Source organism: Phodopus roborovskii, unplaced genomic scaffold, assembly GCF_943737965.1.
Source record: "Phodopus roborovskii unplaced genomic scaffold, PHOROB, whole genome shotgun sequence".
Lineage (NCBI taxonomy): Eukaryota > Metazoa > Chordata > Mammalia > Rodentia > Cricetidae > Phodopus > Phodopus roborovskii.
Window position 1 is genome coordinate 16,817,673 of NW_026126461.1, and position 26,953 is coordinate 16,844,625.

The 26,953-nt window shown below is 47.7% G+C and overlaps 1 protein-coding gene across 1 annotated transcript in view; it reads left to right on the forward strand.

The window, feature by feature from the left end:
• Positions 1-26,953, forward strand: part of Lama1 (laminin subunit alpha 1) — a 115,144-nt gene that overhangs the window by 73,064 nt on the left and 15,127 nt on the right. Inside the window, exons 30-49 of the mRNA XM_051190903.1 lie at positions 1,209-1,330; positions 2,642-2,728; positions 2,999-3,192; positions 4,167-4,309; positions 5,951-6,040; positions 8,114-8,225; positions 8,415-8,577; positions 12,987-13,197; positions 13,342-13,458; positions 13,559-13,722; positions 16,381-16,516; positions 17,320-17,413; positions 18,478-18,594; positions 20,170-20,352; positions 20,636-20,790; positions 22,066-22,209; positions 23,232-23,365; positions 24,353-24,503; positions 25,308-25,432; positions 26,125-26,275. Coding sequence (XP_051046860.1) covers positions 1,209-1,330; positions 2,642-2,728; positions 2,999-3,192; positions 4,167-4,309; positions 5,951-6,040; positions 8,114-8,225; positions 8,415-8,577; positions 12,987-13,197; positions 13,342-13,458; positions 13,559-13,722; positions 16,381-16,516; positions 17,320-17,413; positions 18,478-18,594; positions 20,170-20,352; positions 20,636-20,790; positions 22,066-22,209; positions 23,232-23,365; positions 24,353-24,503; positions 25,308-25,432; positions 26,125-26,275 — 2,793 coding nt within the window. The remainder of the gene's footprint in view (positions 1-1,208; positions 1,331-2,641; positions 2,729-2,998; positions 3,193-4,166; positions 4,310-5,950; positions 6,041-8,113; positions 8,226-8,414; positions 8,578-12,986; positions 13,198-13,341; positions 13,459-13,558; positions 13,723-16,380; positions 16,517-17,319; positions 17,414-18,477; positions 18,595-20,169; positions 20,353-20,635; positions 20,791-22,065; positions 22,210-23,231; positions 23,366-24,352; positions 24,504-25,307; positions 25,433-26,124; positions 26,276-26,953) is intronic.

The following is a 26,953-nucleotide window of genomic DNA, read 5'->3' on the forward strand; positions in this document are numbered from 1 at the left end:
CAAACGGAGATCCGTTTGAGGGGCCAAGCGAATCCTAACCAAACACATCTTTATCAGCTGAAGCAGGAATGCAATTTTCAAATGAGAATGAATGCTCACATGTTTTCTAGGTGAAAAGACTGTAAAAATAGTTTTTTAAACAATACGTAGTTGGCAGCGATTTCTTGCTCTGTCATTTCTAGCTGCGGGGGAGGATACTCGGGACTGGCTCTCTGCTTTGCTGTCTCTCCTCTTCAGCTGCATCATAGGGGGAGCCCCGTGCACAGGGGCTAACAGGAGCACAAACAGTGAGGGGCTGAACAGCAGAGATTTTTTTTTTAAGTCACTCACACTCTGAGCTTAGAAATGCATCTACATACTCTTTTTAAATAGGAAGGTCACTGGTCCAACTGATGACAAAACATTTTAACTGATGTCCATGTGGTTGTTACAAGACTCCGTTGGTAATACTATGGTTTTCTCACTCACTGGTCTGCTCCCCAAGTCACCTGCTGGTTCTCTTCTCTGGCTGCAGCTTCCTGCGTGTGAATATCGAGCCCTGGGTGGGTTACTTTTCTGTTGCTGTGATGAAACAGAAGGAGGAGTTTATTTTGGTTTTCCATTCCAGAGGGGGGGAGAGTCCATACAGCAGAGAAGCCGTAGCAACAGGTAGCCAGAGCAGGGAGCTGAGGGATCACGTGTCATCTTACGCAGGAAGCAGAGAGTGAGCTCGCAATGGGACGAGGCTGTAAACTCTCAAAGGCCCCCAGTGGCTTGCTGTCTCCAGCAGGGCCCCATGTTCTGTAACATCCTCGCAAACAGCTCCACTACCGGGGACAAGCGCCCAAATGCATGAGCTTTTCTCATACAGCTCACTCGAATCCCTGGAAGGCAAAAAGGACGCTCTCTTGACCCTCCGTCTACTTTAGATCTGCATTTTAAGGATCTCAGTCCTGACTGCTTCTGGGTCCTGTGTCTGTCTCTCCCCCCTCTCCCCCCCCCCCCCGGGAGAATGTATTAGCAGTTTCTAGGCTTGTGAGGTCTTACAGTGACTGAAAGCCACAGATTTCTCAAAGCCTCCAGAGTTCTAGGAGATATAAGGAGAATGCCCCATCTTCCTAAGCACTGAGAACACCTAGCCGGTGTGAATTATGTGGCTGTTGCCTGGTGAGACCCGTGTCTGACTGTTTCCCATTGCTCCTCTTCTCCCCTGAAATGTGGGCCTTCAGAACTGCCGCGACCACACGGCTGGTGACCACTGTGAGATGTGTGCCCCTGGCTACTATGGGAAGGTGATCGGGTTGCCTGGAGACTGCACCCCATGTACGTGTCCGCACCGACCCCCTTTCAGGTAAGCCTGTGCTGGCCAGCCTTTCACGGTGGCTTTCCATTCCCAGGGTCCCCGAGTACTACCTCTCTCTCTGTTGAGGTCCCTGTGGAGATAGGAGCCGATGTTAAAGAAGAACACAGCGCCTCAGGGTGTTGAGCAGGATCTCCTCAAAAGGAAAGCATCATGTTGGGCTTGAGCTCTGGGATGGAGCCAATTTTAAAATGGGACTTTGGGGGATTTTGGCTCCCAGCTATGTGTGCAGCTGTGTAATCAACCCAGTTCGAATTCAGCGTAAGGGAACAGGGGTTGTTTGTGTATGCGTGTGCCTAGAGTGAAGCATGCATGCACTGAGAAAAGACACACGGCGTTCAGATGGCAGCTGTGATAACTTATGTGGTGGCCGGGGGGCTGCCCGTGCTGCTGAGTAGGTAACATTGCGGCACCGTTCTGGAAAAGGTAACTTCCGTATGTGTATCCCACATCTGGCTATGTGCGCCCAGAGGAGTGTGTGCGTGGCCATTTCACCGTCCACTCTGCGTATTTCCCTGTATTTCTTCAATCGGCAAAGGTTACCCGGCCCCCAGCCCTCAGTCATGATCTGTGAGGCATGAGAATGAACACACGGATCGCTTGCTTCGTCTTCAACCTATTTGTATCTCCTTGAGGCCTGCCTCGTTGTTTAAGGAGACAGAGGCTAGAGGTGGTGCAGGGCTGGTAACTCCCGCTGTGAATGCCCGCTTACTCCCTGCAAGGACCTGATTTCCCCTTGGGTCATGTGTCCAGCTTGCAGTTACCCCCTCAGCCTCCAGGTGGCGCCGGAGGGTTCATCACATGGAGGGCAAAAGAGGGACTACCAGCCAAAAGCTCCCCCTGGGTAGCTGCATCTATTAGTTTACCCCTGCTGGTCTGCCCGTGACATCTGCCGGGTGATGGCCAGCCGTGTTTCCGCGTACTGCTTTTCTGTGACCTGTCTGTCCTCTGCGCATCACCGCGGCCTGTGGAACTGTCCTGACCAGCAACACCCGGTCTTCCTGTTTTCCACGCTCTATCAACTGTTATCTCACGAGTACGGCAGCTCCTCTCTCAGAACAGGACCCCCTTTGGTTTTGGAAAGCTTTCTTGGGCAGCAGATGCCCCTTCAGATGCTGGAGTCCTCCACCATTGCCGGCAGGCTCCGTTCCCTTTTGGTCTAGATATCTGCTCTAGCGGCATATTTAACCATCTGCAATCACTTAACGTTTAGAACAGTGATGATGATGAATGAATATTTTAAGAAAGATTTGAAGCTAATATCTGAAATTCTCTATAAAAAAAATTTTTTTTTCCTTTCAGTTTCAGCCCTGCTTGTGTCTTGGAAGGTGACAGTGGTTTCCGGTGCAATGCCTGCATCCCTGGCTATGAGGGACAGTACTGTGAAAGGTACCCTGGTGAACTGTCCCAAGGAAGCAAATAAGGACAGCTGCCCCCTTCATATCATACGGGAGGGATGGAGTTATGATAGCGATCTGGGAGTTCCTACAGATGTGTGTGTTTGTAAAGACGGGGAGGGAGGCACATTGGTATACCATAGCAGCGTCTCCTGAGGCGAGTGTGTGCTCTGCATTGCGTTGGGTAAAGAGTACTGCTGCTTCGGGGCAGAGCTGTTGATGCAGACTGCTCTGCCCATACCTGCTGTCCTCTGTTCTGTAGGTGCTCTGTGGGCTATCACGGCAACCCCCGAGCAGCAGGTGGCAGCTGCCAGAAGTGTAACTGTAGCCCTCAAGGCTCTGTCCATAGCGACTGCGACCGCGCATCTGGGCAATGCGTTTGCAAGCCGGGAGCCACGGGACTCCGCTGTGAGGAGTGCCTGCCGAGACACATCTTGATGGAGAGCGACTGTGTTTGTAGGTGATTCTCCTGTGCGTCTAAAGCTGGCTTGTGCCTGCTGACCTGGCTGTGACACCCACGGCATCAGTGGGTTACCACAAGGCCCTCTGTGCCTCACACTTTTTCATGCTTCCTTGATGCCCACTGCTGCTGAATCTGCTGAACCGAACCTTTGGTTGTGCGCAAATCAGCCGAGACGGCTTTGATTGTGGTAGGGGCAGGGGCTTGTGATGCAGTCCAGGCTGGCTTCAAAGGTCACAGTTCTGCCAGGCCTACTTCAGGATGAGTGATGGCACTCAGAAGGTTGAAGTGGTGTGAAGGCATGATGCCTAGGCCACTTTGAGGCTCAGCTCTTCCTTTGTGGCCTTGATGTTGGAGTCTGCTCCAACGAGTCAGCTAGGGTACCTGAAATGGGGTACTAGGACTGAGAAATGACAGACAAAAGAAACAGAGACAGGAACAGAGAGGATAGAGGGCTGTCCGGTCGATGCCGAGCAGCCCCGAGTTTAATTTAGAACCTATTCAGGCCAGAGGCAAAGCAGAACAAAGAGCAACATAATCAGTTTTGTCCTGGAATTAGAGAGGAAGGCAGGCTCACGATCACGTGAGTCCTGCTAGCTGCAAACAGCTTGTTAGTTAGATAACACACTCTTTCCCATGGGCTCAATCAGAACTTTCTCACGCCTCTCAAGGACACCAAAACAAGCAAGCTTCTACTCTAGTGTCTTAACGAGCTGGAATAGATTCCAGGTGGAAACTGAGTCACTGTGGCTCCCACGCCGTGAGGGTGTGGCTTTGCTGAGTCCCAGTCACCATTTGGGAATTGCGGCTCCCCTGGTGGCTGGAGTGAGAATGAGGTTTGTGTGGTGTGTGTTGTGAGGTGCATGGAGCCCAGGTGAGTGTGTTCCCTTTAGAGCACACTGACTTGTGTAGCTCAGCCATCAAAGGCTATTCCCATCAGCTTTTGTCCTCTGCCCGTTTTCTCTTCAAGCCTGTGATGATGAGTGCGTGGGTGTCTTGCTGAATGACCTGGATACTATTGGCGATGCTCTTCTGTCTCTGAACCTCACTGGCGTTTACCCTGCTCCGTATGGAATTTTGTCAGGTCTGGAAAACATCACTAAATATTTCCAGGTAGGTACTAGGGATGTGGAGACGGTGGATAGGAACATCTGTCACTGAGAGAGAAGGATTGTGGGTAGTCTCCCCAACTTTTCAATCTCCATCCCACACCTCACTACTGGGGGGTCTCTGGGGGCCAGTGACGGGTCTGCTTCATAGAAACTTCCTTTGGCCGTTTTACCCATGGAACAACTCGGCAGCAACCCACCCTCCTATTTGACAGACCTCTGGGTATTTGAAAAAGCTGTCCAAATACAAATACTAGAAATAAGTCAGGACCACATCCTCTTTAGTGCTAGCTTATGCCAAAGATGAGATGTTTGTGTTACATGTGGTTATTTTTAACCGGAGTTCAAGGGTACAGACATAGTCTTCCTCCTCTGAAGACTATTAAAACCTCAAAGGGTCGGTCCTTGATTTATGTTTTATCCAAAAGATCTTGCCAAAAGGAGAGGAAAGTTAAGAAATTGAATCATAGACATTACCCTTCTCTGGAATGTTAATTCAAACTGGGAAGAAATATTGCTAAATTGTACTTTTTACCTCCACATTGTGTTTTTAAGTTGTAACTTAAAATAATCTAATCTACTCTGCCATACAGTAAGAAAAAGAATGGCCGTTACTAAGTAGTATTTTACAGAAAGAAGCTTTTCTCCCAGCGTGCTCTGTTACTCCCCAATACTCACTGCCACTCACACCACTCACACACTGGTGCTGAGGAGGAGCTGATGCACTCCAGGAAATACTTTATATTACTTTTTATCAAATATCTAAATGTGCTTTTTGAACGACGGGCGACCCTGCATTCACTAAGAAAACTCTGCAAAAAGGAAGGGAGGAAGAGATACTTCAATGTCTATTCCAACCATCATATATACAACCAATAAATGATGTTCTACAGTTAGGTCCCAGCGATATTTCCGTACTTTGAATTTCCCAAACGAAGTGAAGAGTTGGTTCAGATTTTAAGTAAGATTGACGATTGTGTTAAAAGCAATCCACTCATCCATCCCCTTCACTATGCCTTGTGTTCCTATCCAATACTCTCTGGAGGGCAGGAACGTGAACAGAATTGTTTCTACTTTTTAGCAACAGAATGAAATTGGGCAAGGTATGTGCACCCTTCCTAAATAGTAATGTTCTTACTCCGTAGCATTGTGAAAGGTTTATGTAGCTAGACAAGTAAAGAGGTTAGAATGTTGGGATAGGTAAAGCACTTAATTATAAATAACAAGGCTTTTCCTTATTGAATGCATTTTAATTTGCCTAGTTATTACTTTTTCCATGTGTTGACAATTATAGATAACATTTATAATTCAATACTAAAATAAAGCCATATTCGGTCTATGAGTGCCATCTATTTTGAGTCTGCTTATTAGATCAGAGTTCGGTCTAATTTATGTCTGTGCGAGAGCAACCCTGAAGGTGATAGCAGTGAGTGGCATTGCTGTAATTGACAACTGTTGATGAGTGAGTGAGCCCTTTTGCTTTTAGGTGACTATTAAAGGAAGCTAGAATGCCTTTCTGAAAACCAAAAAGCAATTAGCCCATGATTCCCTGAAGAGTGGAACATTTTAAAGTGATACAGTAAACAATGTAACATTAAAGTGGATGAAGTAAACAATGTAACATTGCTTCTTTTCTTTTTCTTAGAGGAATTTATTAAAAGAAAGTGCTAAGAAGATTCGGGCAGAAATCCAGCTTGAAGGCGTTGCAGAACAAATAGAAAACCTGCAAAAGGAGGTAAGTACTCTATGAAAAATCTAGCTCCCCACAACCTCCCAGGGAAGCCCTTGGGAGGCTCTGGGTCCCATCTGGCAGGTTCTGGGAGGCTCCAGAAGTCTGTCATCAAAGGGTTCTAACCCAATGAGTTCCCTTCTGTGGTGGGAAAGGTTCCTGACCAGATTACGGTTGCCACTCATGCTAAAGAACTGGGTGGTTTGCTTAGCTGCTTACTTTCTCACCTTAACCCAAGGGGAACTAAAAGATTGCTGAGGTTTCCTCCTTTCCCTAAGTTCAGTGTATCGTGGAATTTGTGGGGCAGAGTAGCTTTGGTACTTAGTGGTCCTGTGACTTGCAGGTTTCAGTCCAGGTGGGATCTGATGGTTTTATGTCCTAGATAGAATTAGGTTGGCTTTCATGTCAGCAGGAAATTACTTATTTTGTTTACCTCATGGTAAGGTGTGAGCCACCAAAACACCTCCTAGTTTATAGCAGGTAAGGGAGACCTGTTGTCAAATATAGTTTATTGTAGATTTCTCAGTATGTTCAGACATACTCAGCCATGCATGCAGAAGTTGGCTCCAGGTAATTTGATACCAAAGATGGTTTGAAAAGTGCTTGCATGTTTAAGTGTGGATTTTGGGTCCCTAAGCAAGCAGATTGTTTGTAAAAAATAATCTGATTAAAATAATTTTTTCTCATCATGAAAGAACATTCTCTTTGATCTTAAGGAGAAAATGCCTGCAGGCCCCATCCTGTCATTTTTATATTCTTTGACTTACAAAATTACCAAGAAGTGACAGCTGAGGGCAATGTGTCCCTGTCAGGACTGGGAGCTTTGTGGTCACAGCCTCACTCACACTCCTAAGGAGGGGCTGGTGTCACCCCAGTGTTACCAGTCAGGTTGGAGGTGGATAGTTCTGCTGCCTGGCAGGTTCCAGTCTAAAGCAATCGCTCTTATCTCATAGGAACTAAAACCTCATAGGCGGTGATGTTCCACTTCCTGAATTCAGTGTGAAATTCTGCACTATGCACTGACACTCTGAGTGTGAAATTCTGCACTATACACTGACACTGAGTATGAACCATGTAAAATTCTGCACTATGCACTGACACTCTGAGTGAGTGTGAAATTCTGCACTATGCACTGACACTCTGAGTGAGTGTGAAATTCTGCACTATGTACTGACTCTCTGAGTGTGAAATTCTGCACTATGCACTGACTCTCTGAGTGTGAAATTCTGCACTATGCACTGACTCTCTGAGTGTGAAATTCTGCACTATGCACTGACTCTCTGAGGGTGAAATTCTGCTCATTCACCTCTTAACTATGCCAACTTAGTGGCAAAAGGCGTTGCCCGTGTGTCTGCAGTAGTGCTGGTGTGAACAACCTACCACACTGTCAACTGTGTAAGTGTGCACGCTTGCATAAAGTATATAATAATGTGATGACAGTGATAAATGGTGATGCAGCCAGTTGAGGGATTGACAATACAACATTCCCCCTCATGGCAATGTATTCCTGCCCTGACACCAGGCTCATACATCCCTTGTTTACTGAGCCCCTTGATTTTATTCCACTCTCTTGTGCTTGATTTACTCCCTTATGATTATATTCTTCATGGCCCAAGGAGCAATGGGCTGCACCTTTTACGTGTGTGTATGCACATATATTGAGTACCATTCAGCTTAGGTGTAAGTTCACAGTGTATTCCTCTGCATGGAAGCACACAGTGTGTCTGGACAATAGTATGTTTCCTAGGGAGTCACTGCTTTTGTTGCTCTTTGGTGTATGACTGTACTCGGCTGCCAATGTGTTAAGAGTGCTTTCACAATTGGACAGAGGGAAGCACCTAGTTTTGCTAGTCACCTAGACTGCTTATGAAAATAGCATCTTTTCTCATGGTGAGTGTGTCTTAGGTGATTTCAGCATCCAGGTAATCAAATCGGAGCAAAGAAATATTAGCCTTGGTTTGCGTGATAGGGTAATTTTCATGATCTAGATATATCTTGTCCCTTTAAAGAGGTAACAGCTTGTGTTCAGAAGCTCGCATAATATTAAATCGAACTAACGAGTCTTTACTGCCCTGTCAGCTCACTAGAGTCTCAGCAAGCAGTGAGCAGCTGAATGAGGCAACGCAAAGAATTGTCAGTGGGACTCAAGCCCTGGCCTCATTCATCGAGCAGCTGCACACAAACATCGAAGGTAGGCGGGCAGCCTCTCCTTTGGGGACTTTGTGCTTGCTTGGTAGAAAGAGTCATGGTTGCCTTATGAAGCAGGTGAACAGTGTTGGGCTGGGCTTCCTAATGCCAAGGGACTGGGACATCCCATAGCACAGGGATCCTGAAATGTCTACCTTGAAGAGACTCACTTAGTGGCGAATCTTCTCTCTAGAAATCATGGAAAGGTTGGCAACATTGAATCAGACCACACAGGAAGATTCCCAGCCATCCATTTCTGCTCTTCAGAGCGTGCACCAGAACATTTCTTCTTTGCTGGAACTTATAAAGGGAAGGAATTTCACAGACTTGCATCAAAATGCTACCCTTGAACTCAAGTAAGTCCCGAGCATGACTGTTAGTGAGAACCAGGCATTTTGGTGCTGGGGAGGGGAGATAGTGGGGGGGGGGAAATGATCTCTGGGAATTAATACTGCAAGGGAGGAGAGAGGCCCAGGTGTCCAGGAGATGAAGAGATGCTTACCTGCTCCTCCAAATACAGGAAACAAATCAGTGAAACCCAGTATAGTCCATCTCTGTGTACTGTGCGATGGTCTCTGTGTCTTCGTGTGATTCTTTGATTAAATTTTACCTGCTGCAAACCACAGACAGAGCCTAGCACACCGTTATTGTAGATCAAGTACCGGGTAATAGTAGTAATATGTCAACAAGAATAATGTAGGGTACCTAGTCCGTAAACTCCAGGTCATACTAACACTATCAGAATCATAGAGCTTGGTCGTGCAAGCCATCTTAGAACCCGCAGGGTGCAGCCTTGGGGAGAACGGTTGTGCATAGACTCCGGAGCTTGTGATTTCCTCCCTGGGCCCTTTCTAGGTTTTCTCCACATGGTTATTAGCTGACATAGTTGTTTTCTGTCGGGTAGGTTGAGGATCGTTTTGACCAGTTACACGAGACTCTCTAACTCTCCGTTCTTTCTAGTAACATTTAAAGCATTTGTAAATTTTGTCACTGTAAACTTTCATGTGAGAGATGTCTTGGACAAGCATTTTCTTTTCTTTTCCTTATTTCTGTGTGTTTCAATATTGAGTGTTTATTCTACAAGTCCTCCCCTCTTCCCGCCACGTCCTCTCCCTTCCCCTTTCCTTGTCTGTCCCCATCTCTCCTCCTCCTTCCTCTCCTAGTCTTCCTCCCTTTCTTTCCTCTGTCCTTGTTTCCTTCTCCATTGAGACAGGGTCTCACTCTGTATCCCCGCTGGGCTGGAACTTGACATTTTCCCTCTCCATTCTCCTGAAAGCTGTGATTACAGTGTGTGCTCATGCAAATTCAGTCCCCCCCTTCCTGTGGTTCAGGCTATTACATTACCGGAGTAGACAGAAGGAACTAGATCATTTAGTCACATGATCTGCACTTAGAGGCTCCCTGGCGCTCATTTTCCGATTCCTTCCACAGGATGTTAAAGCCCTGTGTGCTTTCTCCCGCTCGCCATGCACATTAGGTTCGTAACTCCTCTGTCTTTGAACATATTTTATTGACCCGTTGCTTTGCTTGGGTGGAACTTACATGGAAAGGCTTGGTTGGATAGGGTTTGGAACAAGGTGCCGTGATACAGTAGCTAGAACGTTGGTTCGGAGAGCTGCAGAGGCCCAGAGAGGACTAAACTGAATGCTGTGAAGGCAGCGAGATGCCAGAGCAGGCAACAAGACCAGAGCATCCCTCCTGTGCCAGTGAGAGTGGTGGCTTTGCTGCCTGCTGCCACCCCGCGAAGGACAGAACCCTTGCCTATGAAGGCGCTTGTTGAAAGTGCAGATTCACAGGCTGGCCATCCTAGAGATTCAGAGCCATCCTGTGGGACCCCTCTTCCTCTGGCTGCAAACATGGTAGCAGGAGTTGGGGACACACAGACGGACCAGTAGAGCCTTTGTGCCCAACAGAACTTACAGGCCACTTAGGGGAAGTTTATCTATTTATTTGAGTACTCATTTGAAACAAGGCAGGAAAGGTAAGAACAGCTCCTCCTCCTCCCAGTTCCTCCACATCCCCACCGGCTGGGGCTGGGGCTGGCTGCTCTACAATTGCATCTCTCTCTTTCTGTTTAGAATACAGTTGTCAATCAGATTCTGTATTTCTCTCTTTCATCCACAAGTGAAGATATGACCAAGGGAACTTTTATTTTAAACAATGGGGGAATTCAAAATGTATTTCCTAGCCTCGACTTTCTAGTTTGCAGGGCAATCCCTCTTCCAGTGTCATGGATTATTTTAGGAATTAATATATTACTAATTATAAACTCCATGGTTGGTGCTTGAGTCTGGATAGACAGTTTGGGCACACATGCCAATTATTCTCACTCCAAGGCAGACCATTCCCACGTTCGGGGACGAACTCCCTAAACTCCATGGTTGGTGCTTGAGTCTGGATAGACAGTTTGGGCACACATGCCAATTATTCTCACTCCAAGGCAGACCATTCCCACGTTCGGGGACTCCCAGGAGTTCGTGTGTAATTGCATTAATGGCCAAGATTCTTTATGGATGTGCAGCCAGATGGGGGAAAGGATACAAGGAACCTGCAGGGATGCGTGGGAAAGTGCATTAGAGGTCACCTAGGACCTGCTGATGCAGTGTGGGGGTGATAGCTCTGCCTGAGGAAGCCATTAGAAACCCAGCATCTGTGGGCCGCACTTGGGGCTGGTGATACACAGCACTCATCCGAACACCAGCTTCCCCAGGGAAAGCGGGAACTTGACCTACATCACCTTGCTTGCACGGCTGAGTCACTGTCCTATCAGAGAAGCATGGTGACCCTGGCCTCCCCGAAGACAGCTGACTCCCTTGGAAATCTTCTTTGCACACTGCAGATTATCGCTGACAGCTCGTGTCCCCAGAGCCTCTCAAATATAGCTTCAGTACTGAAATGCGCTCTGTGACTGATGTGCGTGCGTGCGTGCGTGCGTGCGTGCGTGCGTGCGTGCGTGCGTGCGTGCGTGCGTGTGTGTGTGTGTGTGTGTGATGGGGGCTGCAATATGGACTAAACAGGCTGGTTCTTTTCTTTACTTGTGGTTTTTTCCCATGTTAGTACATTCACATACACGGAGAGTTTCCGGGGAGCAAGACAACCGAGGAATAGACCTAAGTCTGCCGTTCTTGTGGAATGAATAGTCCATGGGGTTGCAAAGAAGAGCGCTCCACGGACAACTACTTATTCTATGCAACTTAGCATGAAGCTAAGAGTGTAGCCTCGTCGATCCCACTCATAATACTGAGGCCGTTGATAACATTTAAAGAGAAATAGAAGAAAACTGTCTGCCATGCGCAGTGCCAAAAGCCTTTAATCCCAGCTCTTGGGAGGCGGAGGCTGGTGGATCTGGGTTCGAGGCCAGCCTGGTCTGCAGAGTGAGTTCCAGGCCAGCCAGGGCTACATAGCAAGATCCTACCTCAAAAACACGAATGAAAAATAAGGAAAACAATTCTTTGGATTTCCTAAAGCCTGCATTAATTGATGGTCCAATATATCTCTTAAGCAATTTGAACTTCAGTGTTTTTGCAAAAACTGTTCTATTGGCCTCAATTCTGCCCCATAAAGAAAGAAGTTGCCCTCCTCTTTCAATTCTCTGCCCAGTGAAAGACGGCAGTTGCTGTCATTAACTCAGGATACACTCGTGGATTTCCAAGTCGAGCTTCATTCACTGAGGTCATTTAATTTAATTTCATGACTAAAATGTGTCAGGAAGTTTGTGAATAAAGACAGTTGGTTAAGTAGGGCATCAGTCACTCCTGTTTTAACCATAGCTGTCCCAGAAAAATGTCCCCAGTCAAGGGCTGGAGAGATGGCTCACAGGGTAAAACTGCTAGTTGGGTCCTAGTTAGTTACCACTGCTGTGATGAAGCGCGATGACTCAAAGCAACTTGGGTATATGTGGCTTACATAAACCCATCACTGATGGAAGTCAGGACAGGAACTCAAACAGAGCAGGGACCTGGAGGCAGGAGCTGATGCAGAGGCCATGGAGGGAGCTGCTCACTGACTTGCTCTTCAAGGCTTCCTCAGCCTGCTTTCTTATAGGACCCAGAACCACCAGCCCAGGGATGGTAAATACCTGGCAGTGGTAGCACATGCCTTTAATCCCAGCACTTGGGAGGCAGAAGCAGGCAACTCTGTGAGTTCCAGGCCAGCCTGGTCTACAGAGTGAATGCCAGGACAGGCTGCAAAGCCACACGGAGAAACCCTGTCTGGGGGAAAAAAATAATGTATTACAGGCTTGCATACAGTCTGTCGTACTGAGGCATGTTCTCAGTTGAGAGTCCCTTCTCTCAGATGACCTAGCCTGTGTGATGTTGACATGAAGCTATCCAGCAGTGGGCAAGCATGAAGACCTGTGTTGGAATCCTCAAAAATCCACATAAAGCCGGGCACAGTGGCGTGGGTCTCAGAGCTCCTAGGGTGGAGATGGGAAGTGGAAATAGGAGAACCCTGAAAGCTTGCAGGTCAGCTTGCCTGGGCTGTGGGCAACAAAGAGAACCCATCTCAAACCAATACAGAGTAAGGACCAGTAGCTGAGGTTGTCCTCTGAGCTCTGCATGTATGACATGGCAATTATATATCCCCACTGCGCAGGCACGCGCACACACATGCACACACACACACACACACACACACACACACACACACACTACATCACTTATGTTCCAAGAAGAAACTGACCATATGGAAATCTCTCATTAGGGTTTCAAGGCCCAAGCTTTGTTCTTGCTTATTTCCTAAGTGAACCATTTCTGTCCACCAGGGCCGCTAAAGATTTACTGTCCCGGATTCAGAAGAGGTTCCAGAAGCCCCAGGAAAAGCTGAAGGCGTTGAAGGAAGCAGCCAGGGGCCTCCTTTCAAATCACAGCAAGGAGCTGCAGGCGGCTGAGGAACTCCTTAGGGAGGCTGAGACCAAGACCCAGGAGAGCAGCCTCCTGCTGCTACTTGTCAAGGCCAACCTCAAAGAGTTCCGAGTGAGTGTCTGGGTCTCCTCCCTGCTCAGGATCGTCCCTGAGCAGGCCAGACTGTAAACAGTACCCACATTAGCCTCTGACAAGGCCAGAGTGCTGGCTGGCTTTCATCCACCTTACATCCTTAACTGGAGGTTTCTGATGCAGGAGAAGAAGCTGAAGGTTCAAAAGGAACGAAACCTGACCTCAGAGCTCATCGCCAAAGGAGGAGAATGGGTAGATTCTGCCGCTACTCACGTGGATAGTGTTCAGGACACCCTAGAAGTAAGTCCCAGTTTGGGCAGCCACACCACGATTTCCAGAGTGGCTGCACAGCTCATTTATGTGTGTACATGTATATTTACACTTTAATTTCCCCATGCAGCAGCTGGAACATCACAGAGATGAGCTCCTTTTGTGGACCGGTAAGCTCCGGAGCCACGTAGATGAGCTAGTCATGCAGATGTCCAAACGAAGAGCTCGTGACCTGGTCCACAGAGCTGAGCGTCGTGCCTCTGAGCTGCAGAGCCTAGCAGGTGTTTCGGACAGGTAAGGCTGCACTGTGTTCATGCCCAGGAAGAGCTTGCCTACCTACCCATCGATCAGGGTGAGGACGGCTTTTTTGATTGCAGCATTGACTCACTTTTATGCCGTGTTTGTGTACACGCACATGCATGCACACTCATGTATGCCAATTCGCAAGTGTGCTGTGTGTGTAGATGCATGCATACTTAGAGGAGACATGTGTGAAAGCCAAAGACAATCTCCGATTTCGATTCTCAGATGCTGTGCACACATTTTAGAATGGCGTCTTGATGGCTAGGGGCTCACCATGTAGGCTGGGTTAGCTGGCTAGGGAGCCCTGTCTCTCTCAGCCTCCCCAGTGCCCAGATTACAAGTCACCACGCTTGCCGTTTTTTATATGAGCTCTGGGGAGTGGTGTAGCAAGGTGCTCATGCGTACAAACCAAGCATTTTACTGACCAAGCTATCTCCCCAGTGCAATTTATATATATATATATATATATATGTGTGTGTGTGTGTGTGTGTATATATATATATATATATATATATATATATATATTCCTATTTTACTAGTGTGGCCAGTCAGAATCCCTCCAGCGCCTGCCAGCTTTACCATAGGCATGTTTGCATGATGGGAAAATGCAAACCAAATACTATGCTACCATGCCAGGCTGTGAGAGCTTTCCGAGTTCCTACAGCACTCAAGTGCTTTGTGTGAGAGTTGCGCAAGGGCACTGTGTCCATGATTCAAATGGAGGATGTGGTTGCCTCACTTTACCTGTAGAAGTGCTAGCATCTCTCTGCCTGCCAGTGCTGAACGATACCACATCCAGTCGCCATCTGCTTCCTGGTGGTCTACGCCTGTAATACAGTTATTGTCTTCAAGAGAGAGACAGAGAGAGAGAATGTGTGGCAGTGTGTGTGTGTGTGTGTGACAGTGTGTCTATGTGTGCATGCTTGCATATGTGTGTGTCATAGTGTGTGTGTGTGTGTCATGTGTGTCAGTATGTGTGGTGCCCACAGAGGCCAGGAGAAGGCACCAAATCCAAAGTAGCTAACGTAGCATTTTGTTGAGCTCTGCCCCACATGATGTTGGCACCTGAACTTGGTCTCAGTGATTATTTAAGCCACCCCCCAGCTACCATTCCCAAGTTACTGTAACCAATAGCTGTAGTTATTGCTTAAACATTTCCTCATCTTGTTAAAAATAAAGTATAACTCTAGGCCACCATGGTTCCCAGGCTCATTTGTACATTGGATTTAACCTAGAGCACCTCATCAAATGCTGGTGTCTTGAACTTGGTTTGTCCTCCCCCAAGATAGATAGTGACTTAAGTGCTCTGTATTGTAACTTAGGATTTACAGTTTCTTTCCGTGTGTGTGTGTGTGTGTGTGTGTGTGTCTGTACTGGGTGTTGAACCAAGCAAAGGTCTCCTGCATGTGGGACGATCACTCTAATACTGAGCCACGCTCTTCTTGAGACAATGTCTCACTAGTTGCTTAGACTGGCCTTGAACTCACTGTGTAGCCCAGGCTAGCTCTGCATTTGTGATAATCCTACTGACTCAGCCTCCTAGGCTAGAACAGCAGGCCTAGATAATCTTGGGGTGTTAATTATTTGATGAATTTATTTCTTTAAACTTTTTTTTTTTTTAAAGAAAGGATGGATGTTCAAAACTTGGCAGGAACATTTGTGAATGGGAAAATACTCCCCATTGAGAAAAGATATCATGAATGATTAGATTACATAACAAAAGCAATTAAAAATGACTCAACAGACAGTTGCCTTACTTAGGTGCTGCACTGAGTGGCTATGAACACCATAGCAACTAGTAAGAGAAAACAGAGGCAGAGCCTCGGCTTCTCTTTATCATCGTCCATCATTCCTTAAAAAGAAGAAACTTAGGCTCTGTCCATAGCTAGATTAAAATATTTATTATTTAGTCTAAGAGTAGTGAACACAATTTGATTATGATAGTCAACATTAAATGACATTATTTTATTTATGAGTCATTGAATTTCTCAGGCAAATAGTAACTGACAATAATTGCCCAGTTCAGTAATTCTGAAGAGAAAATGAAGCGATTCCTTCAGTAGGCAAAGACACATCAATTGTCACATTTCAGTGTCGGGATAGAGCTAGTGGAAATCAAACCTTTGCCAGGTTGCAAATTCCTAGACTATTTGCCTGCTGCTAGAATGAAATCCAACTAATGGAAATATTATCTGAGCCTCCTTCAGAGAGCCAGGTGAATCTTATCAAATTGGGGTCCAGCCTTTGACCCAGCACCCCTGCGTGCGGTCAAAAAGCCTTTAGAAACCTGACACCTGGGTTACCTGGGTTGATAGAGAAATTAATTATAACCAATACACTTATGCAGGGGCACCCCAACACAAACGTGAACTAACAACATAGATCAAGGAACGTTGGGGGACAGGCGGTGGGAACTGATGATGGCTCTCTAAGGGAAATGACCATCACAAGCCTTTGTTGATTAAAAGCAGCCATCCTGAGTGTTGCCATGAGGCAGCTTCCCAAGCCTGACTTCTGTGTGTAGAGGGGAAGCCGGTGATCGCTAGTCCTGGCTTCTTTTCTAGGAAAGCAACTAGGAAACTTTCAAGTTTAATGGGCATACACTAATTATTTTTTTAATAACATCTCTAAATAATGCTGACTTGACAGAGACCTTGAAAACGTTAGAAACGTGTCCTGGAATGCCACCAGCGCTGCACACGTCCACGCCAACATCCAGATCATGACGGGAGAAGCAGAGAGACTGGCTGCCGAAGCTCACAGGAGTGCAAATAAGACAGGCTTGGTGAGAAATACCCAGGCCTTCACTGCGCCTCTTCCCTTTTTGCATGTCACGCATGTCTTCTTCTGCAACAGCAGTTCTCAGCCTGTGGGTCATGGTCCCTTTGACTCCTTTCACGAACCAACTTTTCATGGTGGGGGGTCGCCAAAGACCATTAGAAAACACAGATATTTACAGGACAGTTCATGACAATGGCAGAATTACAGTTGCAAAGTAGCCAGGAAAGTAATCTTATGGTTGGGGTTCTCCACAGCATGAGGAGCTGCATTAAAGAGTCTCTGCACTGGGAGGTTGAGGACGGCTGCTCTGGAAGTTTTATGAGCGTGTACTCAAATGCATGTACCCTCATCTTTTCTGATGGATTCTGCTTGTGTTTTTGTCTGTCCGTTTGTTGCCGTGTCTTATGCCCTTTAAAGCTTAAGTAATTTTGAGAGAACAGGGTCTCACTCTGCTGCACAGCCTGTCCTGTAATCCCCGAATTCGAGTGAGCCCCCCCCCCCATCAGCCTTCTGGATAGTTAGAAATGCGTTGCGCCCCCTCACTCCGTTTTAAGTCCTTTTTGTGTCTTTGTCCCTCCTGACAAAGATACCGATGCTGTCAGATACCCACTTGACATTTCCTATCGCTCACAGCTTTATACTGGCCGATCGCCTCCTTTAAACACTTGAACATCTCCTCTCAGGCATCGAATCTCCCCTCGGGGCTCCGAGGTGGACTTCCTGATCTGGAAGCTGGTTGCTGCTCTTCCGACCGACCGGGCTGCGCTCTCTTGGAGATTGTGATGTGTGAATTGTTCTCTTTTCCAGATCTCAGAATCCATGGCTTCCCAGGGGAAAGCAGTTCTACAGCACTCTTCCAGGGTTCTGAAAGGAAGCATCAGCGCCAGGAGGAAGCAGCAAGGTTGGTTTGCGCCTGGACGAGCAGGATGAGTGGCCGCAGGTTGATGAGCATCCTGGGAGAAGACTCTCCCTAGAGCAGTTTGAAGCTCCCTTGTCTTCCTCTCCTTGAGTCTTACTCTAGCGTGCTCGCTTGGTGAACACGCACACTTCTCTGTGCACACGAAGCCTTCCTCGTGAGCAGATCCCAGGGACTGCCCCTCCGCCCCGCAATCCCTCCTCACCCCCCCCCTGCATTGCCAGTTATTCCTGATGCATCTGGGGTCTCCCCTTTCATTCTCAAACGCGCCGGTCCCTTGAGGGAATGAACTACATCCCATGCTATCTCCACATTTTTTCCCCAATCTGGCTAGATTGAGCCATAAATGGTAAATCCTCTTCCATTAATACCTATACAGTCCCAAGAGTTCCAGCAAGCAATTTCCTGGGACATGTAAGGGCATAGCATACAATGGCGTGGCAAGAATCTGTTTTTCTATACGAGAAAGAATGCAGGCGTGGAATTTTCTTAATGTACAGTTGATGTAGGCAGTTTGTTGGGGGTAACATCGGAGCCCTCCCAAGGCTCCATGAACCAAGGGCTGGACTGGAGTCTCAATCAAGACCTAGGACCTACTGCAGCAGCCCGAAGCAAGGGTTAGGCCAGGGCATTTTTTTTTTTTTTTTGTTTTGTTTGTTTTTGTTTTTCTGTGATGAGACAGTTTAGAATTTATTCTGTCCTCAGAATGTTAGACCCTCCCAACTCTTGCTCATCGACGGTTTAAATATGTCTTCACCTTTGTGCTTTTACGAACTTAGGTATGAAATTCAAGAACAAATTAACAGTGCAAAAGGCATTATCAAGATAGACAAAATGATCAAACCAACCCCCCCACCCCCATGTCTGCAATGAGCAGAGCTAAGGACTGCTGGGAAAACTCCCAATACTGAGGTGTCGTCATGGATGGATGGATGGATGGATGGATGGATGGATGGATGGATGGATGGGGAATGATAAAGCTGATGCCTAGGTAATGTTCCAGCAAATTAAACCTAAAGCAGACCCCCTGCTTTACCCCCTTCACATAGGTATTACATCGAAGCTAGAGGAGCTGAGAAATTTGACCAGTCAATTTCAAGAGAGTGTGGATAACATTACGAGCCAGACCAACAACTCCCTCTCGATACTTAGAGAAATTCCTGGAGGTAAGCAGAAACGAGTTTCGTGGTGTAATTAACCTTCTCGTTATAAAAGTATTACACGGAAGCATGGGGAAGTCCTACCTGGTGTCTCATTAGGAGCTATGGTCAGAAATGAGGCCAGGATTGGTTAAGCTTCACCTGGAGAAGGAATGCGACTCGGAGGGGAAGATCACGAAACTGTTTAAAACAAATGCATCAAACCACACCCTTTAAAGTGTTCCTGTGCCGTTTTGTAACCACCTTAATTACTGACTTTAAAGATGGGTTGGACACAGCACTTTGAGAACAGAGAGGTCGAGAAGAGAAGAGAATATTCTTCCCTTCCCTCAAAGGGGACGCCAGCCTCACTGCGAACGCGGCTTGTCTTGTTCTCTTCCTCCCTCAGATGAGAAAACGCTGTGAACTCAGCCTGGAGATCACTCGGGGTTGATGATTTGCAAACAAGTGGTTCCCCAACACTTTAAGTTTTGACTCAGAACCCAAATGAATTGCGTGTCCACACTACGCACAGGGCCCCGGCTCCCCTCATTTGTGCCTGAGACTCAGCTGGTGCTGAGATTTCTTCTTCCCTTTCTTTCCCCCCACCCCATGGAAAGTTACCCTTCCTCTGTTTTCATGAACACTGACGTTTTTATTTGGGCCTATTTAAACTTACAGAAGGAAAGGGACTGCACAGGGATTTTCCCGCTTGCTTTCTGGGGTCTTACTTACCGTGTAGCCCGGGCTGGCATCAATCAACATCGTGATTGTGTTGGGCCTGCTTCCCGGTACTGGAATTACAGGCATGCGCTTGATTGCTGTGTACTCTTACACGGCTGAGACATTCGCAAGTGAACAAGAGCCCCGTGAAGACATTCTCTACCTGGTGCTGTTGGATACCAGAATTCTTTTTTCCCCTGGAGGCCACGCCCTCCTGCTGTCCTTTTTAGCACCCAGCTTGAGTTGTGACTGAATACTGCTTTGTCCAGCCACATGCCTTTTGATTACAGGCTTAAGTTCCAGAACCTTCTTATCCAGTCATGAGATGATGTGGGCATATGCTGAGAAGGTATAGAGAGGGGGTGACTAGGGGAGTCTCGGGCTGGAGAGGTGACTCAGTGTGTAAAACACCTGCTGCCCCCAACCTAGAGAACTTGAGTTCCATCTCTCTGGACCCGCACACTCACCAGAAGGGCAAACCTCGCACACGTTGTCCTCTGGCTTCCATATATGTACCATACCACGTGAACACACACACACACACACACACACACACACACACACACTCAACAAATACATAAAACACTTTAGTTTACCACCCCAGACTAAGGGCATGGCCACTAGCCACTGCTGTTGTCTCACTGTGCATTTGAAACCCCGTTCCAAAGAATTAAGTGTCCGAATTATTTCCCTGCTTCTTTAATGGGGGCAACAGATAGGTAGAACATATGGGAAGAACGCAGCCTTCTTTGACACGAGAAAGCCAGAAGCCTTGTTTTGTACTCAACGAGAAGGACAAGGGTTGGCGTGCGTTTCTGTGTAAAAACGTCACTGGTACTTTCAGACTTTTCTGGGAGTCTTCCGTGTCCTTTATTTTAGGTTTGAGAGAGAAGGGGAGGAAAGCCAGAGAGCTGGCCGCAGCTGCCAAAGAGAGTGCAGCCAAGACACTGGAGGGCGTCCTGGGTTTAAGCCTAAGGGTCGTCAACACATCGGCGGACCTGTCCAGAGTGAACGCCACGGTACAGGAGACGAATGACCTTCTGCATAACTCCACGATGACCAGTACGTCGGTGATCCTCCGGCCTCTGAAACCCTGCAGCCTGGCGTGGGGAAGGGGGGGTATGGGGAGCTGGTGCATAAGGAGGCACAGTGGGAATGTGTCTTCCCACTCAGGAAGGACAGGGGCCCCGGGGAATGCACACTGGCATTGTGTGCGTTCTTCAGGCATTTCAGGGCTTGCACGCTGCTCTGCCTTATCCCGTGTCTTAGTAACGAACCCCTTTCCTTCCCCTCCTTACCTCCTGCCTAACTCTCCTGCCACCCCTTACCTCCTTGCCCTTGTTAGCTCTGCTGGCTGGGAGGAAAATGAAAGACATGGAAATGCAAGCCAACCTCTTATTCGATCGGCTGAAGCCTTTGAAAACACTGGAAGAAAACCTGAGTAGAAACCTGTCGGAGATCAAGCTTCTCATCAGCCGGGCCCGGAAACAAGCGGCTTCGGTGAGCCGGGCTTGTGGCTGGTAAAACCACAGCTCCCAAAGCCTGGGCTCCTGCTCACAGGCCCTGCAGAATTCAGTGGGCAGCTCTCTCTAAACCCCATGTCCTTCTAGGCTCGTCTTGGCATATTTAAACTGTTTTTCTCAGAACCCTACCATGTCTAGTGTCTTTCAAAGATTCCTGTGTGTGTGTGTGTGTGTGTTTGGCTATCATTTTTTATTAATTTATTTTTTTACGTCCCTATCCTCAAAGATTCTTAAGAAAAAGCTGCCCTTCCTTTATGGGAATTTATGGTTAATGCCTGACCTCATAGCTTACTTTTCCTGCCATGGAGGCATTAAGTCTAGCGGTTACATCTGGTGCTGTTCCTTCAGTTTACCAATTTTTAATGCTGGAGGTACTCTTCAGGTTGTGTACCCTGGGCTGCATCCTCCAGGACTCTGAGAAAACTGTTTATACAGATGCTGTACCAGGTCCCACTTCACTAAGTTCAAGTACCAGAGAGGTCAAAGTTGGGGAATCGCTCAGTAACTATGCGTAGATCCATTCAAGCTTTTAGTAAGGCTCCTGAGAAACTACAGTTGCCACAGTGCGGGCCCTAGTGAGGAAGATCATGACCCTTGATCTCAGCTTAGTCTTTCTGTAACTCTCCAGGTAAAGGCACTCTGATCTCTCCAAGAGTCTGCCCTTCTATAAAACGATGCAGGCTTGCTTTCTCTGACTTCCCTCTGCGTCATGGTTTCTGGGTATGACTAAGTCTTTTAACTTAAGCTAACCTTTTCCTACCTTTTGCCTCTGGGCTGTAACTGCCTGTAACTCCAGCTCAGCTCCAGGGGCTCTGATGCCCCTCTGGCCTCTGGGAATTCTTGCACTCACAGGCATATATCCACACATAGACACACACACACACACACACACACACACAAGCAAATTAAGTAAATCCTTAAACAAAACAAAAACAAGGAAAAGCTAAGTTCTTCATAGTGGCACACGCCTATAATTCCAGGCTGAGGCAGGGAGGATCAGGTGTTTCAATTGGAGGTCAGCCTCATCTGCATAGTGAGACAGTGTCTCCAAATAAACAAATAAAGCAAAGCCTAATTTAAATGACTATCCTGTATCTAAACAGACACCGTCTCACTCCGTGAAGCCAAAAGCGTTATGAATTATGCATAGAGAAAACCCTCCCCAAACAAAGTAGGCGGGCATCTCAGGCATCCTGAAAAACTGCCCCCCCCCATGTCACTAAGTCACGGGACACTTTCTCTTTCCTGTTAGATCAAAGTTGCCGTGTCTGCAGACAGAGACTGCATCCGTGCCTACCAGCCTCAGATTTCTTCTACCAACTATAACACCTTGACACTGAATGTTAAGACGCAGGAACCCGACAACCTGCTCTTCTACCTGGGCAGCAGCATCAGCGTGAGTGAAGTCAGAGATAACCTTTGCCACACTGTCATGTTGAATTTCAAATAAATGCAAACGTAACCACCTGGGGCTTGGGCAGCTAGTCCAATGGTAACCTGTTTGCCTGTTGAGCCTGGGAATCTGAGTTCAATTCCCAGCTCCCACTCAAACAAAACCTGGGCATCATCGGGTGCATTTGGGTTTCCAAAGCTGGACAGGTAGAGGGAGGCAGATCCCCGGGGCTCTCTGGCAAGCTGGCTTAGTCTGCTTAGCCAAGTACCAGGTCAGTGAGTACCAGGTCAGTGAGGGGCCCTGTTTTAAAAGGTAGGCACACCTCAGACTGTCTTCTGGCCTCCTTTGTGAAAATGCCATGCTAATATGCATACATGTGAACTTACACACACGTATGAACACATGCCCCCATACAGTGAACACCACAAGAAGGAAAGGGATGTATCTGATCAGTGCCCCTATCTGCCACCTTATTGGTATACTGTGGGTACCTCTGTCAACCTGAGGGAATTCTCAGATTGCCAGGCACCTTCCTGCCAAGTTGCTGCCTATGGTCCCCAGATGAGAAGAAGCTTTGTAGAGAAGACTACAGCTCCTGTGGCTGTACTCAGGAGGGATCCAAGCCCTTGGGACTTGGAAATGTCAGGGAGGAGATTTTAAGAAGCACGTTATAGCTTTTGTGGCTCTTGTCTTAGTATGCAGGCCACACCCACTGGTATCTTCTGAAATAGGCAGTGCAGTGCGTTTGCTGCCTAACCCACTTGTGGCTTGGTGCCCCCCCCCCTTTGAGTGTTCTTGGGAACTTCCTGAGAGGCATAGTGGATGGTCAGTCTGCAGCAGCACTAAGGTCAGGTCTGTCCCTGTCTCAGGAATCTCCACGCTCCAGCCCCAGGGCTGTGATTACACACACACACACACACACACACACACACACACACACACACACGAGAGTACTAATGCATTGTACTAGCTGTGTAAATAGCAATATGCAACATGTCCCACTCATTTCCTGCCCCCCTCCCCAGTCTGATTTTCTAGCAGTCGAGATGCGGCGGGGGAAATTGGCGTTTCTCTGGGACCTGGGCTCCGGGTCCACAAGGTTGGAATTCCCAGATGTCTCCATCAATGACAACAGATGGTACACAATCTACATAACCAGGTAGCAGAGAATGTCCTTGGACATCTGTCTTCTTTCTCCTGTACCTTATAAACACATTTATTATATATATATATATATATATATATATATATATATATATATATATATCTCACAGGCTGTTAGTCATTGGGAAAGTTGGATGGTAAACCACCAGTGTAGATTCATAGTAACTATAGGAATGAAAATTTTAAATTACAGAACAAATCCTCTTTTTGCCAGAATCAAGGATCAAAAGAAGGAAAACATGCATAGTTTAGATTACTTTCTATTTCTACGCAGGAGTGTTTATCTGTGTATGTGTATGTGCACTGTGAGGGTGTGGTGCCTTCAAAAGCCAGAGAGCATTGGATCCACAGGAACTGTGTTTACAGAGGGTTGTGAGCCACCAGGGAGATGCTAGGAATGGAACCCAGATCCTCTGCGAGAGCAGCCTGTCTCCCCGAGCCCCCGGATTATTTAAAATAAAATACTTTAAGAAAGTATAAGTCCAGGGACAGCCATTTTTACCAGCCTTATAAAATGGTTCCTTCCACCGAAGAGGATTTAGCAAAAGGCAATAGAAGAGGGGAGGAGAGGGCGGTGAAATGGGAAATGTGTTTTCTTAAAATTCAAATACAAAGCCAAATGCTTCCTTTTAAAGCCCCTTTCCCAGAAGTAACTTCCTTTAAGCCATCTTGCACAGGACTTTCCTCTTGCTTTTCTGCAACACTGTGGGGTTTTGTTGATGGTGTTGGAGGAGGAGGAGAGAACACGGAGAGCAGGGGGAGGAGGAAGGGGAACACAGAGAGCAGGAGGAGGAGGGAAGACGGAGAGCAAGGGGAGGAGGAGGGGGGAACACGGAGAGCAGGAGGAGGAGGGAAGACGGAGAGCAGGGGGAGGGAGGAGGAGGGAACAGGAGATCAGGAGGAGGAGGCAGGGGCCTGGAGAGGCTCACACATGTGGTGACGTGAAATGTTCCAAGTCCCTCTTGCAACTCTTTGGTCTAAGGTTTGGAAACGTGGGGTCACTGAGCGTGAAGGAGATAAGTTCAGCTGAGAACCCTCCAGTCAAAACAAGCAAGTCTCCTGGGATGGCCAACGTCCTGGACATAAACAATTCAACACTAATGTTTGTTGGAGGGCTCGGAGGTCAAATCAAGGTAACGTTCTCCGAGCGCGTCTGAACAGGACCCACGGCTAATAGGCTTGCACGCGGTGAAGCATACTCTCCACAAACCAAAATTGTCTGCTTTTATTACTGTTCGTTTTTTGGGAAGTGAGACTAAAGAGCAGGCTGGTTTTGTCAGGGTAGAAGGCCATTTTCAATCATGAAGATGAATCCTAGAGAATTCAATGGTGCTGTTTGCCATGTAGAGATCTCTTCCAATGATAAACAGGAAATTAAATGAATTCACAGTAATTGCTGTAAAGTCCCTTTATCTCTAGTGGTTAATTACGCTAACGGGTGTTTGGCAAGAAATGCCTGGTATTTGTTTTATGATATCGATTAGTTGGATGGGGTTCGGTGTTCTGAGGTTGAAAGGAAGGTCTGCATCCCAGGACCAAACTGCTGGCCCCTTGTCTGGTCTGCTGATCACCTATAACAGGCTTTCCCCAGAAACCTCACACTGAGTTCATCTTTAGGATGCCATCCGGAGCTGGGTCTGGCCATGTGCACACACACACAAGTCTGTACTCCCGACATTCTCCAGGAGAATGGAGACTGTGAGGCCAGCCTGGGCTACATGCATAACAGCTCCCCCTTCTCCTCGGGAAGCGAAACAGTGCAAGCTGCTCCTGCTCGCAAATTAATCCAGTTGTTGCAAACTGGCCATTTCAGGGAATGTTCTCTTGGAATTTGGGGTTGGGGATTTCAGCTCCCAGGGCAGTTCTGGAGAATGTATGCTTCCAGGCCAGTGGGGTGAGCGTTACATGTTCTGTGTTTGCTTTCATCTGTACCTCAGAAGTCTCCTGCTGTGAAGATCACGCATTTTAAGGGCTGCATGGGAGAGGCCTTCTTGAACGGCAAATCGATTGGCCTGTGGAACTACATCGAAAGGGAGGGGAGGTGCAGTGGCTGCTTTGGAAGGTGATCAATCCGTCCCCACATTTGGTTGCTGGTAGCCTCTCTATTCTATAGGTCCTTGCAAGGTTGTGCATGGAATCTTGGTGGCTGCAGCCCTTGAACTAAAAGGAACACTGGGTATGGAGTACAGCTTTCTCAGGCTGTTGGCCAGGCCATCTACCAAGTTTTTCTTAGTGACTTTAACCAATTAACCTTGTATGGCTTGTTCCATGCTTGTCTTACCACCCCATCACACCCCCTCCCCCACCACGACGCCACTCCCAGTTGGATAATCGCATATGCGCAATGAAGTATCCTAGAGGCATTGGCTTTGTGTTATGGATGCACGTAGCCCAAGATGCTCTGTGTTATAAACCATCTCTCTTCTTCCTTCCTTCTTTCCTTCCTTCCTTCTTTCCTTCCTTCCTTCCTTCCTCCCTTCCTCTCTTCCTCCCTCCCTCCCTCCCTTCCTTCCTCTCTTTTTTATTTTAAGAAACAAAGTCTCATGGTGCATGCTGTCCCCCTCCTGTCTTCATGTCTGTCAGAGCTCAGAGCTCTTCAGATCCTGAGTCCTTCAGTTTTCAGAAGTTCAAATTAGGGGTACGATGTGTCGTGTCTGACACTTCACACTTACTCTCAGTGGCTTGGGATGAGGGAATTCCTTTACTCCCCACCCTCCCGGGGATGAATGGCATTTCACGGTTCCCCCTCTGCAGCTCCCAGAACGAAGACTCCTCCTTTCACTTCGATGGAAGCGGGTATGCGGTTGTGGAGAAGACGCTGCGAACCACCGTGACTCAGATCATCATACTCTTCAGTACCTTCTCCCCCAATGGGCTTCTCTTCTACCTGGCTTCCAATGGCACCGTGAGTCCTTCCGGGAGCCCTTGGCCCTCTGTGTTTGTACAGGCCCATTGTCTTGAGATTACGTGACTCTTCCTGGGGACATGCCTGTTCGCTCCAGAGGAGAGAGCTCTGCTTCCGCCAGAGTTTATGGGGTTGGCTTACAGGAGTGTGAATGAGGAGTTAGTAACAGGACTCTGAGTCCCCAGCACAGCTGCAGGACTGAGACAGCTCGCCCCAGCATGTGCCATGCGCCCCCAAACACTGCACACAGGAGAATCCTTGCCATCGGCTCTCCTTCTCTTAAGTGTCCCACTGTGCCCTAGATCCATAGGCAGCCGGGGGATCACACACAGGGAGGAGGAGCGCACAGAAGGGGGGGTGATTGATTGGCTGCAGCCTCAGGGGAGGGAGTCCACATGCTCTGAGGGAACATCAACGACCCGAGCTTGTCAAGCTCTCATCTGGGTGGCCGTACCCACTGTAAAGGACATGGCTTGAGGACAGTTCCAAAACAGTCTCACCGGGACTCGGTAATATGGTGTATGCAAGTTTATCTTAGCCGGTCTCCAGAAGCACATGCTACTGTAATCTGCACAGACAGGCTGTATGGGTTCCCATTTAAAATCAGTTACCGGTTAACACGTGTTCACTAAGAACTATGAGGAACGCACAAGAGCCCTGAGTAGCCCTGTGCCTTCC